The sequence below is a fragment of the Pinus tabuliformis genome, chromosome Q, assembly GCF_031772625.1.
Source record: "Pinus tabuliformis cultivar Carrire ecotype Pingquan chromosome Q, CPIR1, whole genome shotgun sequence".
NCBI classification, from domain to species: Eukaryota; Viridiplantae; Streptophyta; class Pinopsida; order Pinales; family Pinaceae; genus Pinus; species Pinus tabuliformis.
This window is the reverse complement of record NC_142296.1, coordinates 416,793,923-416,816,722: the sequence shown is the minus strand read 5'-3', so window position 1 is coordinate 416,816,722 and position 22,800 is coordinate 416,793,923. Positions and strand designations below refer to the sequence as shown.

At 35.8% G+C, this 22,800-nt stretch overlaps 1 protein-coding gene and 1 pseudogene across 1 annotated transcript; both read right to left on the bottom strand.

Annotated features, from left to right (window-relative positions):
• Positions 1-18: 18 nt before the first annotated feature.
• LOC149219974 (calcium-transporting ATPase 2, endoplasmic reticulum-type-like) lies at positions 19-9,597 on the bottom strand (annotated as a pseudogene).
• Positions 9,598-14,673: 5,076 nt separating this feature from the next.
• Positions 14,674-20,287, bottom strand: LOC149219973 (calcium-transporting ATPase, endoplasmic reticulum-type-like). Its single transcript, XM_089382703.1, has 8 exons — positions 18,914-20,287; positions 18,504-18,585; positions 18,274-18,395; positions 17,240-17,518; positions 16,638-17,021; positions 15,805-15,914; positions 15,465-15,693; positions 14,674-15,351 (listed from the first exon to the last, which is right to left on the bottom strand). The coding sequence occupies exons 1-8, from the start codon at positions 20,273-20,275 to the stop codon at positions 14,791-14,793; spliced, it is 3,129 nt and encodes a 1,042-aa protein (XP_089238829.1). The 5' UTR covers positions 20,276-20,287; the 3' UTR covers positions 14,674-14,790.
• Between the last annotated feature and the right edge of the window lie 2,513 nt (positions 20,288-22,800).

Sequence of the window (22,800 nt, the reverse complement as noted above, 5' to 3'; positions counted from 1 at the left end):
CTAATATGGCTAGGTGGTTTAAACAAGTTTGTATTTTTTATGTCTTTTACGCATTCTCCTATTGACTAGTTTCAACACTTCATCTATCATAATCACTGGAAATGAAACTACTATAACTACACACCATTCACTTAAAGTCAAGAGTACGATGCCAAAGATATTGGCCAGAAATGGAACATAAAGGATCAGAAAGTGAAGTCCAAATGAAATAGACATTGCCACCAATAGCCAAGGATTAGTCCAAGGTAGCATAGTGAGCAAACTATTATCCTCTGATAGAGAATTTAATGTGTTGAACATTTCAATGGACACCAATACGAAGAGGGAAAGGGTTGCAGCTTTTACTTTTCCAGTTGAAAAATAATCGCAAGGATTTGAAAATGAGAGAGTTTTCCCACCGATGGAAAACGGTGAAACCTCGAAACCCTCCCAAGATGGGCACTCTCCCCAAGACCTGAGCTATGAAAAGGTTACCAATGTGTGGCCATTCGTAGAGAATTGTATCCCTAAAAATGAATCATGTGTGTACCCCAAAGCAAAAACACCTACTGTTGCAATTCCAACATATAAACCACTAATTTGCAATTGAAAGAGTGGGAAAAACATTAAAGATGATGATTAAAGAATAAAAAACAGAATTTTGAGATTTTAAGAAAAACAAACAACCAAATGTATAAAAGGATGAATACCATGTAATGGAAAACCATGCATGCACTAATCAGGGCATCATTTCTTTTATGAGGTGGTTTTTGCATTTTATCTTTGTCAGTAGGATTAAATCCAAGAGTTGTTGTTGGAGGACCATCTGTGACTAAATTCACCCATAAAAGTTGCACAGGTATCAAGCCTTCAGGCATGCCTAACATAGCGGTAATAAATATGGAAGCTGCCTATCCCATATTAGATGATATCATGTACCTATAATGCATACCAAAAAATAAGAGTACAAAAAAGCAGTATACTAAAGTTGGAAGAAAATGAACTCGATAAAAAGTTTTATATTTGTATCTAGACATAGAAATGGATACCTTATGAAAGATTTCATGTTGTTGTAGATGGAACAACCTTCTGCAATAGCAGAAACAATAGTGCTGAAATTATCATCAACGAATATCATATCTGATGCTTCCTTGGCAACCTAAAACACACAAAGAAATGTGTACACAATGTACAAGCCTCAAATTCCTTACATAGTGATGTAATTGAAGAATGATCTTTCATTAAATTGTTATAATTTTCACTTTAAATCGAAAAGATAAAATTTTAAAAGTAACAAAACATTCATCCCCCAATTTTTTATTTCATTAGCTTTTGGAAAGGGATTGATTTATTAATGTGATATTTCTATAATATCACACACATTTAATTGTGTACCAAAAACTAATATGGGTATAAAACCATCTACTAATCCATCTTACTAGGGCACAAGTCCCTAATTCAAAATAACCTAGAGGCCTCAATATTTTTTTCCTAATATTTCAGACGATGCCTAAATAAAATTTTGAGTTGTTTTAAGGTAAAAACACGACAAAAAAACACCAAGATGAGCAACATAGATTGAAAATTTATAATACATGTTTATATTTTGAAAAGAATAGTAAATGTAGTGAATAATAACGATGAAAACAACAGCACAAGTTAGAACCTTATAATACTACTACTGAAATCTAATGTGCATATTTTTTAATTCTTCCTTAATAGGTCACATGCAGGAGACACTAACATTATTAGAAATTATAAATTACACCTTGTAAACATAAATTATAATTTCATGTTAATGCAAACTACTAAGAAATCATTGGGGAATGAAAAAAACAAAAGAAGTAAATGGAAAATCTTGTGGAGGAAATTGTAAGCATACCTTTGTCCCAACAATTCCCATGGCTATTCCAATGTCTGCAAGCTTCAAAGCAGGGGCATCATTGACACCATCTCCAGTCATTGCCACAACTTCACCAATTTCTTTAAGCATCCAAATTATATCCTTCTTATGCTTTGGTTATGCTCGAGAGAAAACCCGACCACCTCGTTTTGCCAAGATTTCAATGCGCTTATCCAAAGGGAGTGTCATGAACTCTTTTCCAGTAAAACTTTTACCGCCGAGATCCTCACCTTCATAGAACACACCTATTTCCTGGCATATGGCTTCTACTATGGACTTGCTATCACCATTAATCGAATACCTGCATCTCCACAATCCTCAATGGCCTTGCGAACTTCTTTACAAGGAGGATCCTATTAATTGAAGTTGGCCATGTTAGTATGTTCCTTAGAAAAGAACACAATGCATTGAGAAAAGAAGGTATCCTACCACAAAGCTAGGGGAAAAAGTAGGGAGGAAAACATATTAAAATGTCCACAATGGGCCATATTTCAAGCATCATATTAGATAAAAGATAAGAGACTCAAGAAAAAATGTAGACACAATAATCCTTAAAAATGTCAAAACTTACTCTTAATCCAACAAGACCAACAAAGATAAGGTTGTTTTCTATATTAGAGTAATTGGTTGGGTCCAACAATTTCATAAGAGCAGGATGTTTTTCTCCATCATAATCATTGAAATCTCCCAAATCTTCCTTGTATGCCAATCCAAAACAATGCAAAGCCTTTGAACTCATTCAATGAAACTTCCTCAAGAGTAATTCCCTTGATGCATCGTCTAATTCAACCACTAATCCATTTGCAAGTTGTTGAAAAGCACTCCTTTCAAGCAAATTTTCATTGGCGCCCTACAAAAATAGCTAAACTTTAATATTGCCAAACAAAGTTGGTTTGACTTATTTTCTTAGTAAAAAATACATGTTAAGAAATTCAATACAAAGTAGCAAGCCATTTGTATCCATGATCTTGATTACATTTACAAAACTAGAAATTAAACTACATATTTTTTGAGTATAGATTTCCATGTCTATATCATTAATATTTTCTATCATCATTTTTATAATATTTTTTCAAAAAAAAAATTAAAATTATAACTATTCATGATTATATAAAACTACACTAATATAATAAATATATTTTGAAATTACTATTATCTTCAACCTAATATTATCATAGTATCTTGAGCATGACTTTATCCTAATGCGTTGGAAAAACATACAAGGAAAAATATAAAAGAATATACAATATTAGGCTTTTTCAATTCATTTAACAAAGCATCTTGGATATGACATTAGCATGATGTTTTGCAAATAGATACAAGGCCAAGTATGGGAAAATATGCAATTTTAGAACTTTTCCAAATATGCAATTTTAGAACTTTTCCAATCATAGTTTAAAAATTATCCTTTAACCAGAAATCTTGGATGATGTAACATTATCAAGATAACTTTCAAAATAGAAACAAGGAAAAATACACTAATGAAAAGTTAAAGCAATCTTTGTTTTGAATTTCCTGAAAGTGATGTCGACTGGGTGTATTTGAATATAAATTTTCAACAATTGGTTCTCGTTTCTTTACAACATTTTCAATTAGAAACAAGTCCTGTTTCACATGAGTATTATCATAATTTGTAGATTACAAAGTGTCTAGATTCTACCCGTATTTTTTTTTGCCTATCTCTTTGAATCTGGAACAACCTCAACCCCCTGAGGAAGAGATTATTGTTTGTGGGATTTCTCATCCTCCTTTTGACTTGTTACATAATAAGATTGTGGCTGTAAATGGTTCAAATGATGAACAATGCTTTCTGGGAAACGGATCTAATGGTCTTGCCTCTAAATCCCTCATACATTCTTTTGGTCTTGAATATGAAAACCACATAACATCTCTTCCTGCTTATGGAACCCCAATTGAGTCCATTCAACATACGTCTCACTATATAGCGGGATCTCATTCACCTGTGCATGATGACTTTGGTCTTGTCTCAGGTAATGTTGACTATCTTATCAAATCCACGAAACACATCAGGCCTGTAAATTTGTCTTTTTCTTTGGCGAACATAAATGGGCAGGATATGAGTCTGGGTCTGATCAGTGCTCCTTCATCTGACCCTGTGCATCCATTCTACCCTGATTTAGTCCATGGGTCTGCTGCATCGACGATTCCTTCAGATCATTCATATCTTTATCTTGCTCACATTAATTGCAATCATGTGCATGGGGGTGAGGTTTCACAGTCAAGGGATGCAGAGTCTGAATCCCTTATGCCTAATCTTTGCCACTCACAATATTTGATAGGTGAAGAAGAGGGCCCTTCATCTTGTCCAACTCAAGTTGTTCCCTCATTAATCCCTCTTCACCCCCAAGCGAAGAGGAGCCTTATGTATGAGATACCCAACTTGATCAAACTGGTGGTCTCATCGATTCTCATTTTACCGGAAATATATTCGCTCATGCCTCTAGTGATTATCCTACGTATTCGTCTATTGATCCTACGAAGCCACCAAAATTTGTTGACCCACCTTTCGAACATTTAGGGACTCATCAGGAAGTTGAGGCACTTCAGCTTCCGCTGATGGTTATGTCAGGTTCTCACGTTCCTGATGAGACCCCTGAACCAAGTCGAATTAGGGTTTCTGAAATTAGGGTTTCTGCACATCACGCTCCTCTCAACATCACCTCGTCAGATGCAATCTCATCTTGCAAACCCTCTGATTCGAGCAATGTCTCTCTGAGAAAATATTTCCATCACCTTTTGACTGATGCACATCAACCTCTATATCCTAATTTGTTTGCTGAAGGGGGTGCTATGGCCATTGTCATGAATATTTTTGATTGTCTCCCAACCAATACAGTCTGTCAACATACACAATCAAATGATGTCTTACAATCCCCTATAGGGGAAGGATAAAATCTCTTGACCTCCCCTCTACCTGAGACTCTTTCGGTTGATTCAATTCATTTTTTGGAATCTAAAGAATCTGATATGTCGAGCTGCCGATCTATTCATATTCAGACGATGAATCCAATCCACAATATTTTCACTGATAATTGTCTGGTCACAACCAACAATAGCTGTATACACCCATCTACAAACCTTGCGAAGCTACCAATATTGGATGGCGTGTCGTTTGAAGGTTCAGATGTTGGCTAGGATGATGAGGCACTTCAAATTTCGCTGATGGTTATGTCAGGTCCTCACGTCCTTGACGAAGTCCATGAACAATTTCAAACTAGGGTTTCTGAAATTAGGGTTTCTGTGTTTGAATCCTCAGGGATCTCAGTTACACCTGACAGAGGCCCCTCTTTTCAAGGTTATCAAGTTGATCATCCTCTTCATCATGATAGGGTTGCTGATTGGATTAATCTGGCAGATTCCTTTATTAGCTGACATCATCTTGCCTTACTTGCATTGGATTTAGGGTTAAGCACAAACGGATGTATGTTATGGCTAGATGAATATGAATTTCATGCTTGTGTTTCGATTTACCAGGATTGGGTTGCAGTTCGCCTTGAAAGATATTCTCTAACACATTTCCCTGTAGGTGGACGAGATGTTCTTGCTGTTATGCATGCTTTACAGGTAAACATGTTATGTTTTGCACAACTCTTTCCACAAATTCTAATTGTTGTCATCTTTGTTTTTGCAGGTTGGGAATTGCTGCGGTGGCTGCATTGGAAGTTTGATTTCACATAACCCGACCTATGCTTTGGTTAAATTAGGATTTAGGGTTTTAGACTAGTTAGGTTTTAGTTTTTCTTATTATTTGGCTAATTGGAATTTGCTTTATGATTTAAATTTTTCATGCTTCATTTTCTTTATTGTAGGTAGTTAGTTCCCTGCATGTTTATTTTGCACTCATGTCGTTGCATTTTCTTATTATTACATGGAATCTGTGAAACCTCTGCATATGCATTACATTTGTCTTTTAATTGAAATTATCTTATCTCTTTTGTACATAGCATTACATTGCATCATAAGCCCTATCTTGTTGGGTGTGGAGCCTGACTATCTTCTATATTCAAATGTCTCAATCGGATGTATAGCCCAGGAAGACTGTACACCCCTCCACGCGGGGGGACTAATCCCCCTTGGCTGGGGGGTCCGAGGGCCAGTAGTCCCCCGGCGGGGGTTCGGGGGCAGTGCCCCCGAAGCTAAAAATAGATGTAAAATTGCCTTGTAAAAGTCTAGTAATTTCTAGTCAATCTGGGCCGTTCATTAGGCGGATGATCTGACGGTAGAAGTTATGGTTAATTTAGGGTTTTTTGCCCTAGAAGGCAATCCCTCACTATATATGAGGGAATTGTACTGCGTCTATGCACATCTATATTTTGGGTGAGGAAGAGAGAGGAGATTGAGAGCAAAGAGGGTGTTACAACAGATCTGATGTAGCTTGTATCTCTTCAGTTTGCTGGATAATACAATAAATAAGGACTGGCTGTTTCTCCGTGGATGTAGCCCAAACTGGGTGAACCACGTATATCCGTGTCTCTCTTGTTTTATGTGTTTTCTGTGTTTATATTTCTGCAATATTTTATGTGTTCCATTGCTCTGTAATATATAATTTTCTAACATATCCACTGCATTACATCATACATCTTTTTCTTGCTTAACAAACACTTGCCTTGGACCTAACCTGGAAATTCCCTCTATTTCGCATACCACCTGATTGAGCCTCCATGAGCCTGAAGCTTTTGAACCTTTGGTACTGTGACTATATTTCTCACACCTTTTTTTCACTTGCTCAAACCTTAAACTGCGTTACTTCGACCTCTTCGCACATGTTGAAGCCATAGGAGAGCTTCCCTGGTCATCAGAAACCCTAGAATTAAAACTCGAGCCCTAATGATTGTGTGAAGTTGTGATGGTCACGCCAATGGGTAGCTTCTCTTAGAACCAACCATCAAAGTTTCCTCCTGGATATCTTTCCTACGAGTCTAATTTACTTACAAGGAAGATAAGAACAGATTGCTCGTGGCGAACCCTAATCAGTTTGAATGACCTATACCCTTAACCTGAACCTTGTGCTCACCATGGTCGTGACTATTTCAATGACTTGTTTTGTTTGTTCACTTGTTAACTGGAGATGAGATGTGGAAGCTTAACATGAAGGAAAACCTAAATAAGGATATATTTTAGTTTCTTTCAAACAAGAAACAACCTCTCCTACTCGTAAAATAAGTCAGGATCCCTCGTCCACCCTAGCGCAATGAACACCCAGTAATAAGTGTAAATTTACACATAAAAGAAAATGAAGTTAAATAAAGGGTAAAGGATTGATAAAGGCTTCCTGCGCAGAGAGGTAATGGAACGACTCTGCACGGGTACTGTCCAGGCTCGCTGGCAGCGGAGCAACATTTGTGATTTCTTGGAGTGACTCCATCGGGGTACTTTCCAGGCTTGCTGGTAGTGGAGCAACACCATAAACTTATTTTAAAATTCTAAATATAATAATCCCTCTGCCTCATTCTCTGCATCATCATCGACCATTGGCACGTGTGAAATCCTAATTGGATGTTTACTAACTAACAGGACCTGGATGAGACACAAAGAGAAGGCATATCTATAAAGGTCAAGGTAACAGGTACCCATAGTAACTGTTCAATATTCCCTTGCATCATTATCTAGACTCAAACTATTGTAGGGATGTGGGCCGAGATGCTGAATTCTACCAGTGAATCGCCAATTATTGTAGCCGCTACAACAACCCTTCCGAAATTTTCCAACTCTTCTAAATTTTGAAGCCCCTTCACCTTTTCCATAGCTACCACCGGGAATCCCCATAAAATTCTGGAAAAGACTCATGTCTCTTTCATAAGCCAAACCAAGTCGCAAGGTCACAAAGGTCGCATAGGTCACAGGTCGCATAGGTCGCACAGGTCGCAAAGGTCGCATAAGTCGCATAGGTTGCATAGGTCGCAAAGGTTGCAAAGGTCGCATAAGTCACAAAGGTCGCAAAGATCACACAGGTCACACAGGTCGCAAAGGTTGCATAGGTCGCAAAGGTCACATAGGTCGCACAGGTCACACAGGTCGCACAGGTCACAAAGGTCACACACATTGCATAGGTCTCAAAGGTCGCAAAGATCGCATAGGTTGCACAGGTCGCAAAAGTTGCAAAGGTCGCAAAGATCGCACAGGTCACACAAGTCGCACAGGTCGCATAGGTCGCACAGGTCACACAGGTCACACAGGTCGCAAAGGTCACATAGGTCGCAAAGGTTACATAGGTCGCATAGCTCGCACAGGTCGCAAGGTCGCAAAGGTCGCAAAGATTTCACAGGTCGCACAGGTTGGATAGGTCGCACAAGTCGCAAAGGTCACAAAGGTCGCAAAGGTCACACAAGTTGCACAAGTTACACAGGTTGCACAGGTCGCACAGGTCACCTTGGTTGCAAAGGTCGCATAGGTCGCGTAGGTCGCAGGTCGCATAGGTCGCACAGGTCGCATAAGTCGCACAGGTCGCATAGGTCACAAAGGTCGCACAGGTCACAAAGGTTGCACAGGTCACATAGGTCGCAAAGATCATAAAGATCGCATAGGTCGCATAGGTCACAAAGGTCGTATAGGTAGCAAAAGTCACATAGGTCACATAGGTCGCATAGGTCACATAGGTTGCACAGGTCGCAAAGGTCACAAAGGTCGCAAAGGTCGCATAGGTCGCAAAGGTCGCAAAGATTGCACAGGTCGCAAAGGTCACAAAGGTCGCAAAGGTCGCATAGGTCGCAAAGGTCACAAAGATTGCACAGGTCACAGAGGTCGCAAAGGTCGCATAGGTCACAAAGGTCACAAAGATTGCACAGGTCACAGAGGTCGCAAAGGTCGCACAGGTCGCAAAGATTGCACTGGTTGCACAGGTCACACAGGTCGCAAAGGTCACACAAGTCACATAGGTTGCATAGGTCACACAGATCGTAAAGGTTGCATAGGTTGCACAGGTAGCGAAGGTCGCATAGGTTGCACAGGTCACATAGGTCGCATAGGTCACAAGATCACAAAGGCGGCACAGGTCACATAGGTCACACGAATCACACAGGTCATAAAGGTCGCATAGGTCACACAGGTAGCAAAGGTCACATAGGTCACATAGGTCGCATAGGTCGCACAGGTCGCACAGGACACATAAGTCGCAAAGGTCGCAAAGCTCACACAAGTCGCACATGTCGCATATGTCGCGTAGGTCACATAGGTCACATAGGTTGCACATGTAGCAAAGTTCACATAGGTCACACAGGTCGCATAGGTCGCACAGGTCACACAAGTCGCATAGGTCAGACAGGTCGCATAAGTCACATAGGTTTCACAGGTTGCATAGGTCGCATGGGTCTCAAAGGTCGCACACTAACCTATATCAGGCCCTGCGACCCATGCGACCCCACATGCATGACCTAAGACTATAAATATAGGCCTCAACCGATCATTTACTTAGCACCTTTGCAAATGTTAAAAGCAACATAATGCAACAATGGCCAACATGTACGACAAGGATGAATAGGAGCATGAAAGGTGATATAACAATGATAATCTAACAACTCAAGGAAAGAAACGATTGATGCCAAGACATGGAACGTATCAACGCACAGATTTGTGACCATGAAATTGCAAGAGATGTCAAGGCTAAGAATTCTGGCTCGTTATTAATTGTGATATTTATATCTTATATTTCATCAAAGTACATTTTTTCTTGATGATTAATTTATGATTTTGTACATGTGTAGGATTGAAGTGGCGAAGGCAAGTCCCTGTCATTTATGCAGACACTTGAGCCCAATTTGTTGCTAAAATGACCCAAGGGATCGATGTTGTGGAAATGCATGATCTTGGTCAACAACAGATATTGAAGTCAAGCTAGCTCCAAGGCAGAAGGAAGGTAGAAATATATTGCCATCTTCTGCAGTAGCATAGAACATGTTTGTGAATATGAAAGGTCACGTGGAATACCAAAAGTCACCAGGTAGATGAAAAGTCATGAGGAAGTTCAAGAGTCAAGGGTAGGCCAAGCGTCACTCTCACCCTATAAATATATCCTCATGCCTCATTTGTAAATGGATTTTTCTAAGGACTCTTTTGGAGATATATACATTGCTTAAGAGAATTTATGTCCTTCTAATTGATACAAGGAGTGATTGTACATTTCCAATATTGGATTCCTCAAATATTTTATGTTCTAATGCCATGAGTATTTTCTTCACTTGATGGATCGAATGTTCCTGAAAGCTCTTTGATGTGCGGTTTCCTCATATGCTGTCTCATACTCCAAAAATTTTGTTGCTTTGTATGAATGGTATTTGATTCACTAACTCTATGCTCATGTTGGTGAACTATTTCTTTGGTATTGGTATAATCTGTTTGACTACACCTTTGTTTATGCTCATAAATGTTTGATCATTGTGAATTGATTTACAATTACTAAGAATTTTATCTTGGAAAACAAGAGTCTTATTTGAAGCCCACTAACAGTAACTTTACATAACATTTATGTTGTTTATAGTCTGGCTATTCATGGTTTATGTGGCATAAAATATTTGTCAATTATTTCCTTGTATTTATTGAGGTACATGCTTTCAATTTAGTTCATATTTCGCCTCCTTCTGAAGAAAGCTCAACAAAATTGAACGGCAGCCGGGCCTACATACCAGAAGGGATCCCTATCACAAACGGTGCATGCTCTAGTTGGGAACCTATACCAGCGAGGTACCCCTTGCTGTTGGCGGAGAATTCCAGCCCATCAATAGTACCAGGAGCATCCAATATGAAAATTAATGAAACGTGGTCCCTGGAAGAAGAGAGAAGGTCATAGCCTTCTATAGGCTGACACCTACGTACTAGTAAACACATCGACTAGTACAAGAGCTAGGGGGTTGTAGCTCCCTTCCATTAGAAGTTGGAAAACGAGAGAAGGCTGTAGCCTTTTGCAAGTGCGTCCCTGCGTACTGGTATGAGTCAGCACCAGTACAAGATTGTTAACATATTATTCTTTATATTAAAAGAATATAGAGACAACAACAACAGGTTGTTTTTCCCCTGCATTGGCTTTCCAACTTAAATCTTGGTGTTCAAGTGTGTTGCTTATGTGTGATGGTTGATTCTATTATTACTGCACATGGTACCTATTTAATGTTTAATAAAGTATTGATGCACTGATTAAAGATCAACATATGATGAATTAACTGAATCATAAGTTCACTGGATATACGTTGGTTGCCTTAAGAATAGTTGCGTGCACACGCAAGTTCCCTTCACTGAAATAGTGTATATAAATCTGATTATAGAAATGAAAAATTTATTGATTTGTATATACTGATTCACCCGAGCACTCTCAGTATTATTCCCAACACCTATGTCATTCATAGTAAGTGTGACTATTGGTGCTTTGATGGATGGACCTAGAACTAGGAACATGCACCTCCCCTCCCAATCACCGGAGAAAAACACCTTGTCCCATATATTTTTACAAAGGATTTTAGTGTTGTAAGATTGAGATTTTTTTTTCGAAAAGCCATCTACTATAGCCTATGCCATTCATAGTCGAGGTTTCAACAAATGTTTCCTATAACTAAAGAATTTGAGCCATTAGAGGTTTTAGTATAGGTTTTATTTTTAAATGTTTTTATTGGTAACACTGGTGCATGTTTAATTATCATTATTGATGTGATCATTCATGGAAGATGATCAGTAAATGAATTTCCCCACTCAATTTTAGTTAGAAGTCCTTGATTTGTAAGTGTTCCATTATTTCCCATAATGAATCATTGAGAGTTGAGATTTTAGTGAATGTGTGTTGAGAGAATTGTTTAGCCAAGGTGATAAAAAAAGTATATGTCCAATTAATGGACTTAGTAATATGCATCGTAAAAATAAATAGGAAAAACAAATATGAAAAAATAAAATGACCAAGCAAAAATGACACATTAAATAATGAATCAAGTATACCTTTATTAAGCCAATGGTAACATAAAATGATGTTTTAAAACAATATGAAGAAGCAACAAGCAGTGGGATCTTCCTCCTCCTTAGGAGGGTTCTTGATGATTCTCAGTCCCTCTCTCTCCCCCCTCCCCCCCTCCCCTACACACACATGCAAAATGAAATAATTCTCAAGAAGGTGGAACTCAAGAATTAAAGCACAATCATAAAAATACCTATGAACTCTGATGAAAACTTTGGAAATGCATACCCATGGATTGTTTTTATAGTTGAATTGTGGAGGAGATTCATGCCCATTGGACTTGACAATTTTTTGGTCACTTAAGGCAAAGTGATCTCTATGTTTCTTCATGATTTACATGCACCAAAGACAAAATGGAATAGAGCCTTTTGGAACTTAGACTTGAAGCAATGTGGATATATTTTCCTGAATCAATTATGTCGTTTTGAATGAATTTACTAACTTTCATGTCTTTGAAGGGTAATGTGAAAATTGTGTTAGTTTTGTGGAGAAAACTTGTGCAATTGCATGAGTTTTATGAAGGAAACTAGCACAAATATACAAAATCTAATGTTCCATAATTTTTCAGCACTTAATTTGGTGGGTATATTAATACCACAATTCACCTTATTGATGTTGGTTTCATTAATCACTTGTATCTTGATATGATATAGTTTTAGGTGATAATATTTCCCCCCTCATATGTAAGGTTAGGAGCAAATATATAGCCAAAATACATCATCATGATATTGGAGAGAGAGAGAGAGAGATAGAATGAACCAAGGATGTCATGGGATAAAGGAGAAGAAGCCAGCTACAAAACCATAATATTATTAGCAAATTTATTGCTTTATACAATGAGGAAGGAATCTCCCACAATCATGATATTAAAAAAAATGATTTACAGTAATAGATAAGAGGCTAAAGTGGTTGATTCAGTTATAACATAATCTCAAAACATGATTGATGACATTGTGGTTGGAAAATCAGTGATGTATATATCTACATTATCCTTATGGGCATAGATAATAGTAAAGAACTTCTATGAGACGAAGAATATCTGGAACCTAAATTGAACATTGCCAAAAAAGTGTTATGATATGATGAAATCATCGATCCTCATACCCTAATTGCAATAATTTTCAATGAGTGACATGTAAGGAATTGCGACCAAGATGATTTGTGCAATACAACTATCAAACAACATCCATAAACCTCTAACATGGAATAATATTAAAGCAATACCCAGGTTAATCCTTACCTGAAAAATATGATTATCGTGTGTTGCACCTTAGCATGAATTAAGAAGTATACTCGAAACCTATTAATGTGATGGTTGGCAGTAATAGAGCCAAAGATTGCAATTGAAAAAATATTTTAACAAACAAGGATATCATTTGAATTACTTATTAAATCCAATAATGATAACTTTCATGGATGTTTGTCTTTCTCTAGGCTTGCAAATCAAACATATTCATTATATATGCCAATGCACATTGCTCCGGATCAAAATTCTTTGATATAAGGGGATGCGAGAAATTAAGATAAGTTTCTTATACAATATAATTAAACCATTTGGTCATCGTAAATCATAAATTTAAAATGCAGGCTTAAACTTGCAAATAGAATTTAATAGACTGGAAAGTAATATAATCCATGAAAAAACAACATTAACACAACATAATCGCAAGTTATGAACACCTACATTTCTAGGAAGTATCTACTAACAGATTGTGAAAAAGGGACACTCCACCCAACCATAGTCCCCCTGTTGCACCAACTCTCACTGTAATAGAGGTCAACCCTTAAGCTAAAACTATGAATCCACAAAGGTGATTTAACTATGGTTGACTTAAGCTTTCTTTATATAGTCCAATTCCATTATTCACAATCACTTTTTCACCTACAACAACCCCATAACACTCTTTCACATTAGCTTGTAATCCAATGAATGGGATCTGTTTCACAAATCAATATTCCATTAGGCTCATGCAATTTCCTTCACGGCTACAACATACGATGGCCAACAATTTTCACTGTTATAATTCCAAGTATTTTGACTTGCAGATAACTTTCACAATGATAGCAATTATCATTACAGATAGTCTTAATTATATTCATAAATATTACGCTATAACTCAACATAATTTCTATATTAATTATATGGCTGCCTATATAGTCACTCTGTTGTATCCTTAAGTGAATATACTCTATATTGTATATATAATGACCTTAGGCTACAAACAAATAATTACTTTATCTAAACAATTCTCCAAATCTAAAATTTCATTTTAAATAAAATAATTCATATTTATAATTTAAATAGTCAATTAAATCTACCACTTTCTAACCATAATGGGTAAGTTAAATTATACAATAAATTCATAAATTTATAAACATAAAATACTTAAATCATGTAAACATAGGATACTCATTTGTTATAATATTCACATCCAACAAAGACATGTTGAATGTTACTTGTTTCAAGTATCAAGTTATGACATGAAACCTAGTTTGAGCCACACCATGTCCTAATTATGGTATAAGAAAACTTCTCATATTCAAAATTCAAAATTCAATAACATGCGCCTAAGTTTATTGAGTTACCATAGATATAGATCTTGAATTCATATCCTTGTAAAATAAAATCCACAAGTCTAAATAACTTTTCAACCATTGATTATATTGAAATTTTAAGGCAATACAAGTTTTTAAAGTATTTTTTGAAATCTCAAAGGACATAACAACACTACATTTCCCTAACTCTCCTTTTATTTATAAAATATAGAGGTAATTAGAACTATTCCAAACATAGAAAAACGTTTATGGCATGTATGCCATCTGTAGATACATAATTCCCTTCATACATTCATCCACCCAATTAGTCCAGATAAAAAAATATGTACATGTCAATCCACACTTTATATAATAAGTATGGTTGAATATATATTGTTTTACACTAATATGACCAGGTGGTTTAAACAAGTTTGTATTTTTTATGTCCTTTACGCATTCTCCTATGAACTAGTTTCAACACTTCATCTATCATAATCACTGGAAGTGAAACTACTATAACTACACACCATTCACTTAAAGTCAAGGGTACGATGCCAAAGATATTGGCTAGAAATGGAACATAAAGGATCAGAAAGTGAAGTCCAAATGAAATAGACATTGCCACCAATAGCCAAGGATTAGTCCAAGGTGGCATAGTGAGCAAACTATTATCCTCTGATAGAGAATTTAATGTGTTGAACATTTCAATGGACACCAATACGGAGAGGGAAAGGGTTGTAGCTTTTACTTTTCCAGTTGAAAAATAATCGCAAGGATTGGAAAATGAGAGAGTTTTCCCACCGATGGAAAATGGTGAAACCTCGAAACCCTCCCAAGATGGGCACTCTCCCCAAGACCTGAGCTGCGAAAAGGTTAACAATGTGTGGCCATCCGTAGAGAATTGTATCCCTAAAAATGAATCATGTGTGTACCACAAAGCAAAAACACCTACTGTTGCAATTCCAACATATAAACCACTAACCTGCAGTTGAAAGAGAGGGAAAAACATTAAAGATGATGATTAAAGAAGAAAAAAAAACAGAATTTTGAGATTTTAAGAAAAACAAATAACCAAATGTATAAAAGGATGAATACCATGTAATGGAAAAACACCCATGCACTAATCATGGCATCATTGCCTTTACGAGGTGGTTTTTGCATTATATCTTTGTCAGCGGGATTAAATCCAAGAGCTGTTGCTGGAGGACCATCCGTGACTAAATTCACCCATAAAAGTTGCACAGGTATCAAGCCTTCAGGCATGCCTAACATAGCGGTTATAAATATGGAAGCCACCTCTCCCATATTAGATGATATCATGTACCTATAATGAATACCAAAAAATAAGAGTACAAAAAAGGAGTATACTAAACTTGGAAGAAAATGAACTTGATAAAAAGTTTTTATATTTGTATCTAAATATAGAAATGGATACCTTATGAAAGATTTCATGTTGTTGTATATGGAACGACCTTCTGCAATAGCCGAAACAATAGTGCTGAAATTATCATCAGCCAATATCATATCTGATGCTTCCTTGGCAACCTAAAACACACAAAGAAATGTGTACACAATGTACAAGCCTCAAATTCCTTACATAGTAATGTAATTGAAGAATGATCTTTCATTAAATTGTTATAATTTTCACTTTAAATAAAAAAGATAAAATTATAAAAGTAACAAAACATTCATCCCCCAATTTTTTTTATTTCTATAGCTTTTGGAAAGGGATTACTATATTAATGTGATATTTTTATAATGTCACACACATTTAACTGTGTACCAAAAACTAATATGGGTATAAAACCATCTACCAATCCATCTTACGAGAGCACAGGTCCCTAATTCAAAATAACCTAGAGGCTTCAATATTTTTTTCCTAAGATTTCAGATGATGCCTAAATAAAAATTTGAGTTGTTTTAAGGTAAAAACTTGATAAAAAAAACACTAAGATGAGCAACTTAGATTGAAAATTTATAATACATGTTTATATTTTGAAAAGAATATTAAATGTAGTGGATAATAACGATGAAAACAACATCACAAGTTAGAACCTTATAATACTGCTAGTGAAATCTAATGTGCATCTTTTTTAATTCTTCCTTTAGGTCACATGCAAGAGACACTAACCTTATTAGAAATTATAAAATACACCTTCTAAACATAAATTATAATTTCGTGTCAATGCAAACTCCTAAGAAATCAGCGGGGAATGAAAAAACAAAAGAAGTAAATGAAAAATCTTGTGGAAGAAATTGTAAGCATACCTCTGTCCCAGCAATTCCCATGGCTATTCCAATGTCTGCAAGCTTCAAAGCAGGGGCATCATTGACACCATCTCCAGTCATTGCCACAACTTCACCAATTTCTTTGAGCATCCAAACTATATCCTTCTTATGCTTTGGTTCTGCTCGAGAGAAAACCCGACCACCTGGTTTTGCCAAGATTTCAACGCGCTTATCCAAAGGGAGTTTCATGAACTCTTTTCCAGTAAAACTTTTACCACCGAGATCCTCTCCTTCATAGAACACACCTATTTCCTGACATATGGCTTCTGCTGTGGACTTGCTATCACCAGTGATCACCATTACTCGAATACCTGCATCTCCACAATCCTCAATGGCCTTGCGAACTTCTTTACGAGGAGGATCCTATTAATTGAAGTTGGCCATGTTAGTATGTTCATTAGAAAAGAATACAATGCATTGAGAAAAGAAGGTATCCTACCACAAACCTAGGGGAAAAAGTAGGGAGGAAAAAATATAAAAATGTCCACAATGGGCCATATTTCAAGCATCATATTAGATAAAAGATAAGAGACTCAAGAAAAAATGTAAGCACAATAATCCTTAAAAATGCCAAAACTTACTCTTAATCCAACAAGACCAACAAAGATAAGGTTGTTTTCTATATCAGAGTAATTGGTTGGGTCTAGCAATTTCATATGAGCAGGATGTTTCTCTCCATCATAATCATTGAAATCTCCCAAATCTTCCTTGTATGCCAATCCCAAACAACGCAAAGCCTTTGAACTCATTTGATGAAACTTCCTCAAGAGTAATTCCCTTGATGCATCGTCTAATTCAACCACTGATCCATTTGCAAGTTGTTGAAAAGCACTCCTTTCAAGCAAATTTTCAATGGCACCCTGCAAAAATAGCTAAACTTTAATATTGCCAAACAAAGTTGGTCTGACTTATTTTCTTAGTAAAAAATACATGTTAAGAAAGTCAATACAAAGTAGCAAGCCATCTGTGTCCATAATCTTGATTACATTTCAAATACTAGAAATTAAACTATATATATTTTGAATATATATTTCCATGCCTATATCATCAATAATTTTCTATCATCATTTCCATAATAATTCTAAGAAATATTAAAATTATAACTATTTATAATTATATAAAATTACACTAATATAATAAATATTTTGAAATTACTAATTTTAAAATTAATTATACTTTACCGAAATATCTTCCACATGACATTATCATAGTATCTTGGGCATGGCATTATCATAATGTACTGAGAAAACATACCAGGAAAATATAAAAGAATTTACAATATTAGGCTTTTTCAATTCATTTAACCAAACATCTTGGACATGACATTATCATGATGTTTTGCAAATAGATAAAGGCAAAGTATGGGAAAATATGCAATTTTAGAACTTTTCCAATCCTAGTTTAAAAGTTATCCTTTAACGAGCAATCATGGATGATGTAACATTATCAAGATAATTTTCAAATAGAAACAAGGCAAAGTGCACGAATGAAAGGTCAAAGCAATCTGGGATAATGTAACATTATCATGATAATTATCCAATAGAAACAATGCAAAGTACACAATTGAAATCCTTCGAATGAGTAGATTGAGGAGAACTGAATAAAACAAGAGAACCTTCACTAGCAGACGATTTTGTCCCAATGGTTCCTTGACAATAACACCCATGGATTTCCGATCACAATCAAACTCCATTAAAGCCAACCTCTTTGATCTTTGTATCCACCAATCACAATTACCTATACAAAACCAACCAATCACAATTATACAATGCTTTCCTGCAAAAAGATAAGATTTTTAAATTCTGAATCACATGTTTTAAGCAGATTATGGGCATAATTAATCACCTAATTTCACTGTGCCACTGTTAAGAACGACACTTGTATCACCTGCCATCGGTTCTGGAACTCCCATCTTTTCAACCAATACCTTCACACGAGAACCCAGAAATAAATGGTGAAACAAAACATGAAATCAGATCAAATCAGACATTCCATTTCATAACGAATCACGTATTGATCATGAAATCAGACTTCTATATCTTGATTGGAAAAATGTGTCATATATTATTCCTTAGGATGGTTTTTGTTTCCTTTCCATAGTTTGCTTTTCAAAGTGGAGATTTCATTCTGTTCGTTATTCCTCTGCACTGCTATTCATTACTAGTCCAGGTATTCCCAAATTCCTGGACATTTTCACATGGTGAAACAAAACATGAAAACTAGTAAACAAATCAATTATCTAAGCAATTACTAACCTTCAAGGCTGCCTCAGTCGGAATACCAGTAGCTTGAAACTGGTGACCTTGACAAGATATCCCTGCATCATTGCAAACTGCAGCAATTTCTGCTAGAGTTTCTAAATTTGCACCCATATCATGTGCAGGCCAATCCAATATTTTTCCATCCTCAGGATTATATGTTGTTCCTTCAACAGTAAATTCTCTAAGTGAACCAGCACTGTGCCCTATGGCTATAAACTCACTGACAGACATCTGATTGGTTGTAAGAGTACCAGTCTTATCAGAGCAAATCACTGTGGTGCAACCCAAAGTCTCCACGCTAGGTAGCTTACGCACAATAGCATTCTTTTGTGCCATCTTACGAGTGCCAAGAGCCAAACATGTGGTAATCACAGCAGGCAATCCCTCTGGTATAGCAGCAACTGCCAGAGCTACAGCAATCTTGAAGTAGTAAGTACACTTCTCAAAGGAAAACCTGATATTTTTTGGCCACCCATCTATGACTTCCCATGAAAGAAAATATTTGTAGTTCATGATCCAGACAAGAATACAAATAGCACCAATCACTTTTGTCAGTCTTTCACCAAATTCATCTAACTTTCTTTTCAAAGGGGTATCATGACATTCCATTGAAGCTTCCTGAATTTGTGCCTGAATTTTACCTATTTCTGTAGACATGCCAGTGCTCACAACAATACAAGTGCAACAGCCATTGGTAACTGCAGTTCCTGCAAACACCATGCATTCTTTTGACTGCAACTCACAGTCACACAGGGTGACTGGATATGTTCTTTTGACCACAGGCATGCTCTCTCCAGTCAGGGAGCTCTGCTCCATCCTAAAGGTGAATGTCTTGAGGGACACAATTCTCATGTCTGCAGGAACCTTGTCTCCCACCTTCAGTTCCACTATATCTCCTGGAACAAGTTCTCTGGAGGGAAGATCTACAACATAATGTCCATCTCTCAAGACCTTTGCATGATCAGATTGCATTTCTTTGAGAGCTTCCAAAGCCTTCTCAGAATTATTCTCCTGCCATACTCCAACAATGGCATTAAGGATTAGAATCAAGAGAATGACCAGGGGTTCTACATAGGCTGTTATACCCTCCTCAGAAGACACATTATCACGCATGTAGGCAAGAATAAATGAAATGCCAGCTGCCACCAGAAGTATTTTAACAACTGTGTCATCAAATTGCTCCACTACAAGCTTCCACAAAGGTGTACCATTTTTCTTCTGGAGCTCATTCCATCCATATATTTGACGTTGTTTCTCCACTTCATGAGAATTTAAACCATTCTCTAAGCTCACATCATATTCTTCTAAGCATTCTTCAACAGTTTTAGACCAAGCAGGGAATATCTTGTCCTCCATGGATTGTGAATTAGATGATCAGATTCTGAATTCAAACAAATTGCTCCACCATTAACATATCTACAATGTGTGTGAAAAACTCCAAAATCAATACTTTCAAGAACCCTGATAACTTAGTACACGAGCTTTGACTACGATTCTACATGCCAAAAAAGGGTTGAATTTAGAAATATGGTTCAAGTACTAACAAAGTTCTAATTCAAATGGTCTTCTGGAATGAAGAAAATCCAATTTCATATACACAAACTTGAAAACATTTGTTCTTACAGTCACCATGCCAATGGATTCCATTTCAAATATTAAGAAAAATAAAACTCAACAAACAACAAAACCCATTCAAATTGAACACAATGTAAGCTCATAGATTAAATGCTGTAGTTATGGATGAATAGATAAATAGATTGATTCTAGAAGAAAAAAACCAATACTTGTATTTAAAAAAAATATTTACATATCACAAACTACATATCAGACATCTCAGAAATATCTTTTGATACAAAATAGACCATGACTCCTCTGACTCCTATTCTCATCAATTCAATAAGGCCATAACATTGTGCTATGATAAACAATAGGCATTGATTCTATATATCTCTATATATAAATTTCTATAACAAGAATGTTGCACCAATGTTTCTAATCCAAACTCGAAGCAAATAAAAAGTCTTGAATCCAACCCAAAAATTCAATCGTTACCACCCCCGAACAAAGATTCCACATGCTGAAAAAATTTGGACTCCGAAGAGACCTCATGGCTGATCATTTGGTGGCAAAAAGGAACAAAGTAATGCAATTTCAAGAGAATATCAGATGAAACTATTGCTACCAGGGATGGAATTTGATAGGCAATTTATTTGTTATGGGGTGATTTGTCCATAAATATAGTTCAAAATTTTGCAAAGCTGTTAAAATCTTTACTTGATATTAGGAAAAAGGTCGAGAAAGTGTTAAAACCATTAAATTTGACGAGTGACTCTGTTTTGAAATTCCAACCCTGCTTGCCACTCACAATCAAGACAAGCTCTTACAAAAGTTTGTAAAATATGATTCTGAACATAATATTCTACTTTTTAGTATTTTGTACCAGCGTTTCCATTCAAATCAACTGAACAAACTATAGAATCCAACTAAAAGAATTCAATTATTGCCAATAAAGAATCCAACCTCCGAAAAAGATGCAGTGCCAAGGAGACTGGATGGTGAATCAGTTGCTGGAAGAAAGGCAGAACTGTACATTTTCAAGAAAATTACATAAAGCTCACAATCAACAGACAAAGAGTTACAAGCTTCAGGATTTGATTCGAAACATAATGTTTCAGTGTCAGTAAATTAACAACCTCTTAGGTATGCTGTATAAATTCGATTTTCAAAAAGAAACTGAGAAGATCCTGGAGCCCAACCAAAAAAATTCAATTTTTGTCACCAAAGAATCCAAGGGATGGGAAAGATTGAACTCAAGACTTAAAGGCTATCAGTGATAAGCAAAATACAAAAGCAAAAAACAGAATAATTCAGTTGTAAATTTGTCTTAAAATCAATAAAACATATCTGCGTATAATAAAACCGATTGAATACGGATATCACTTGAATAGAACAATAATCTCAGTAAATTTGTCTTGGCAACAGTTCTGCGTATGATAAAATCCAATGAATATTGAATTAATAACACTACAATTCCAAGACAATCATACACAATGGCTTAATAAACAAACTGTTACAATTTCTAGAATATGATTCAAAATAAAATGTTATATTAATTGAATTTAGGCTTCTGTGATCTATATTATGAAAAGTATGAAAAGTTTTGGTAAAAATCACGTCATCATAGTTTTGTTGACAGTTTGGAACCATCTAGTGTGATTCATCTTGTCTTGACTATAAACCACACTGGATGATTCAAACTTAAACAAAACTCTGATAATATGATTTTTACCTAAAATTTTCTTACTTTTCATAGAATATTATACTATCAACAAATTAACATCTTTTCAATCTAATATCAACAAATAGTAGTTTTTAAATATATATCCTAACTTAATATCAACACATTAACAATTTCTCAATGTACGGGTTTCCAAAAAAAACCAACTAAACAAACCTAGAGCCCAACCAAAAAAACTGCCAACAATCTATATACCAAAATATGCAACTCCAACAAAACCACTATCAATCCAAAGGGAAAAAATTAACAGAACCAAGCAATGAATTGCAGCAAATTAAGCTTATGTTAAAAAACGCTGTCACTGCACCATGGCCATCACTAATATGTAAGTAAAAACTCTCACATAAATCTGACACTAATATACCATAAGTAGAGATTTCATTTCATAATTGTAAAAACATTTTTAAAATGATAAATTATTTTTATTTTATATATACTTACACATGCTATAAAGTAGAAAAAATAAAAATAAACAACAAACACACTTATTTCCTAATCAATCAAACATTAATCTTTAAAATGTTTAAAAAACATTAAAAAATAAGAAAATAAACCAGCAAACATTCTACTTCCTAAGCAATAA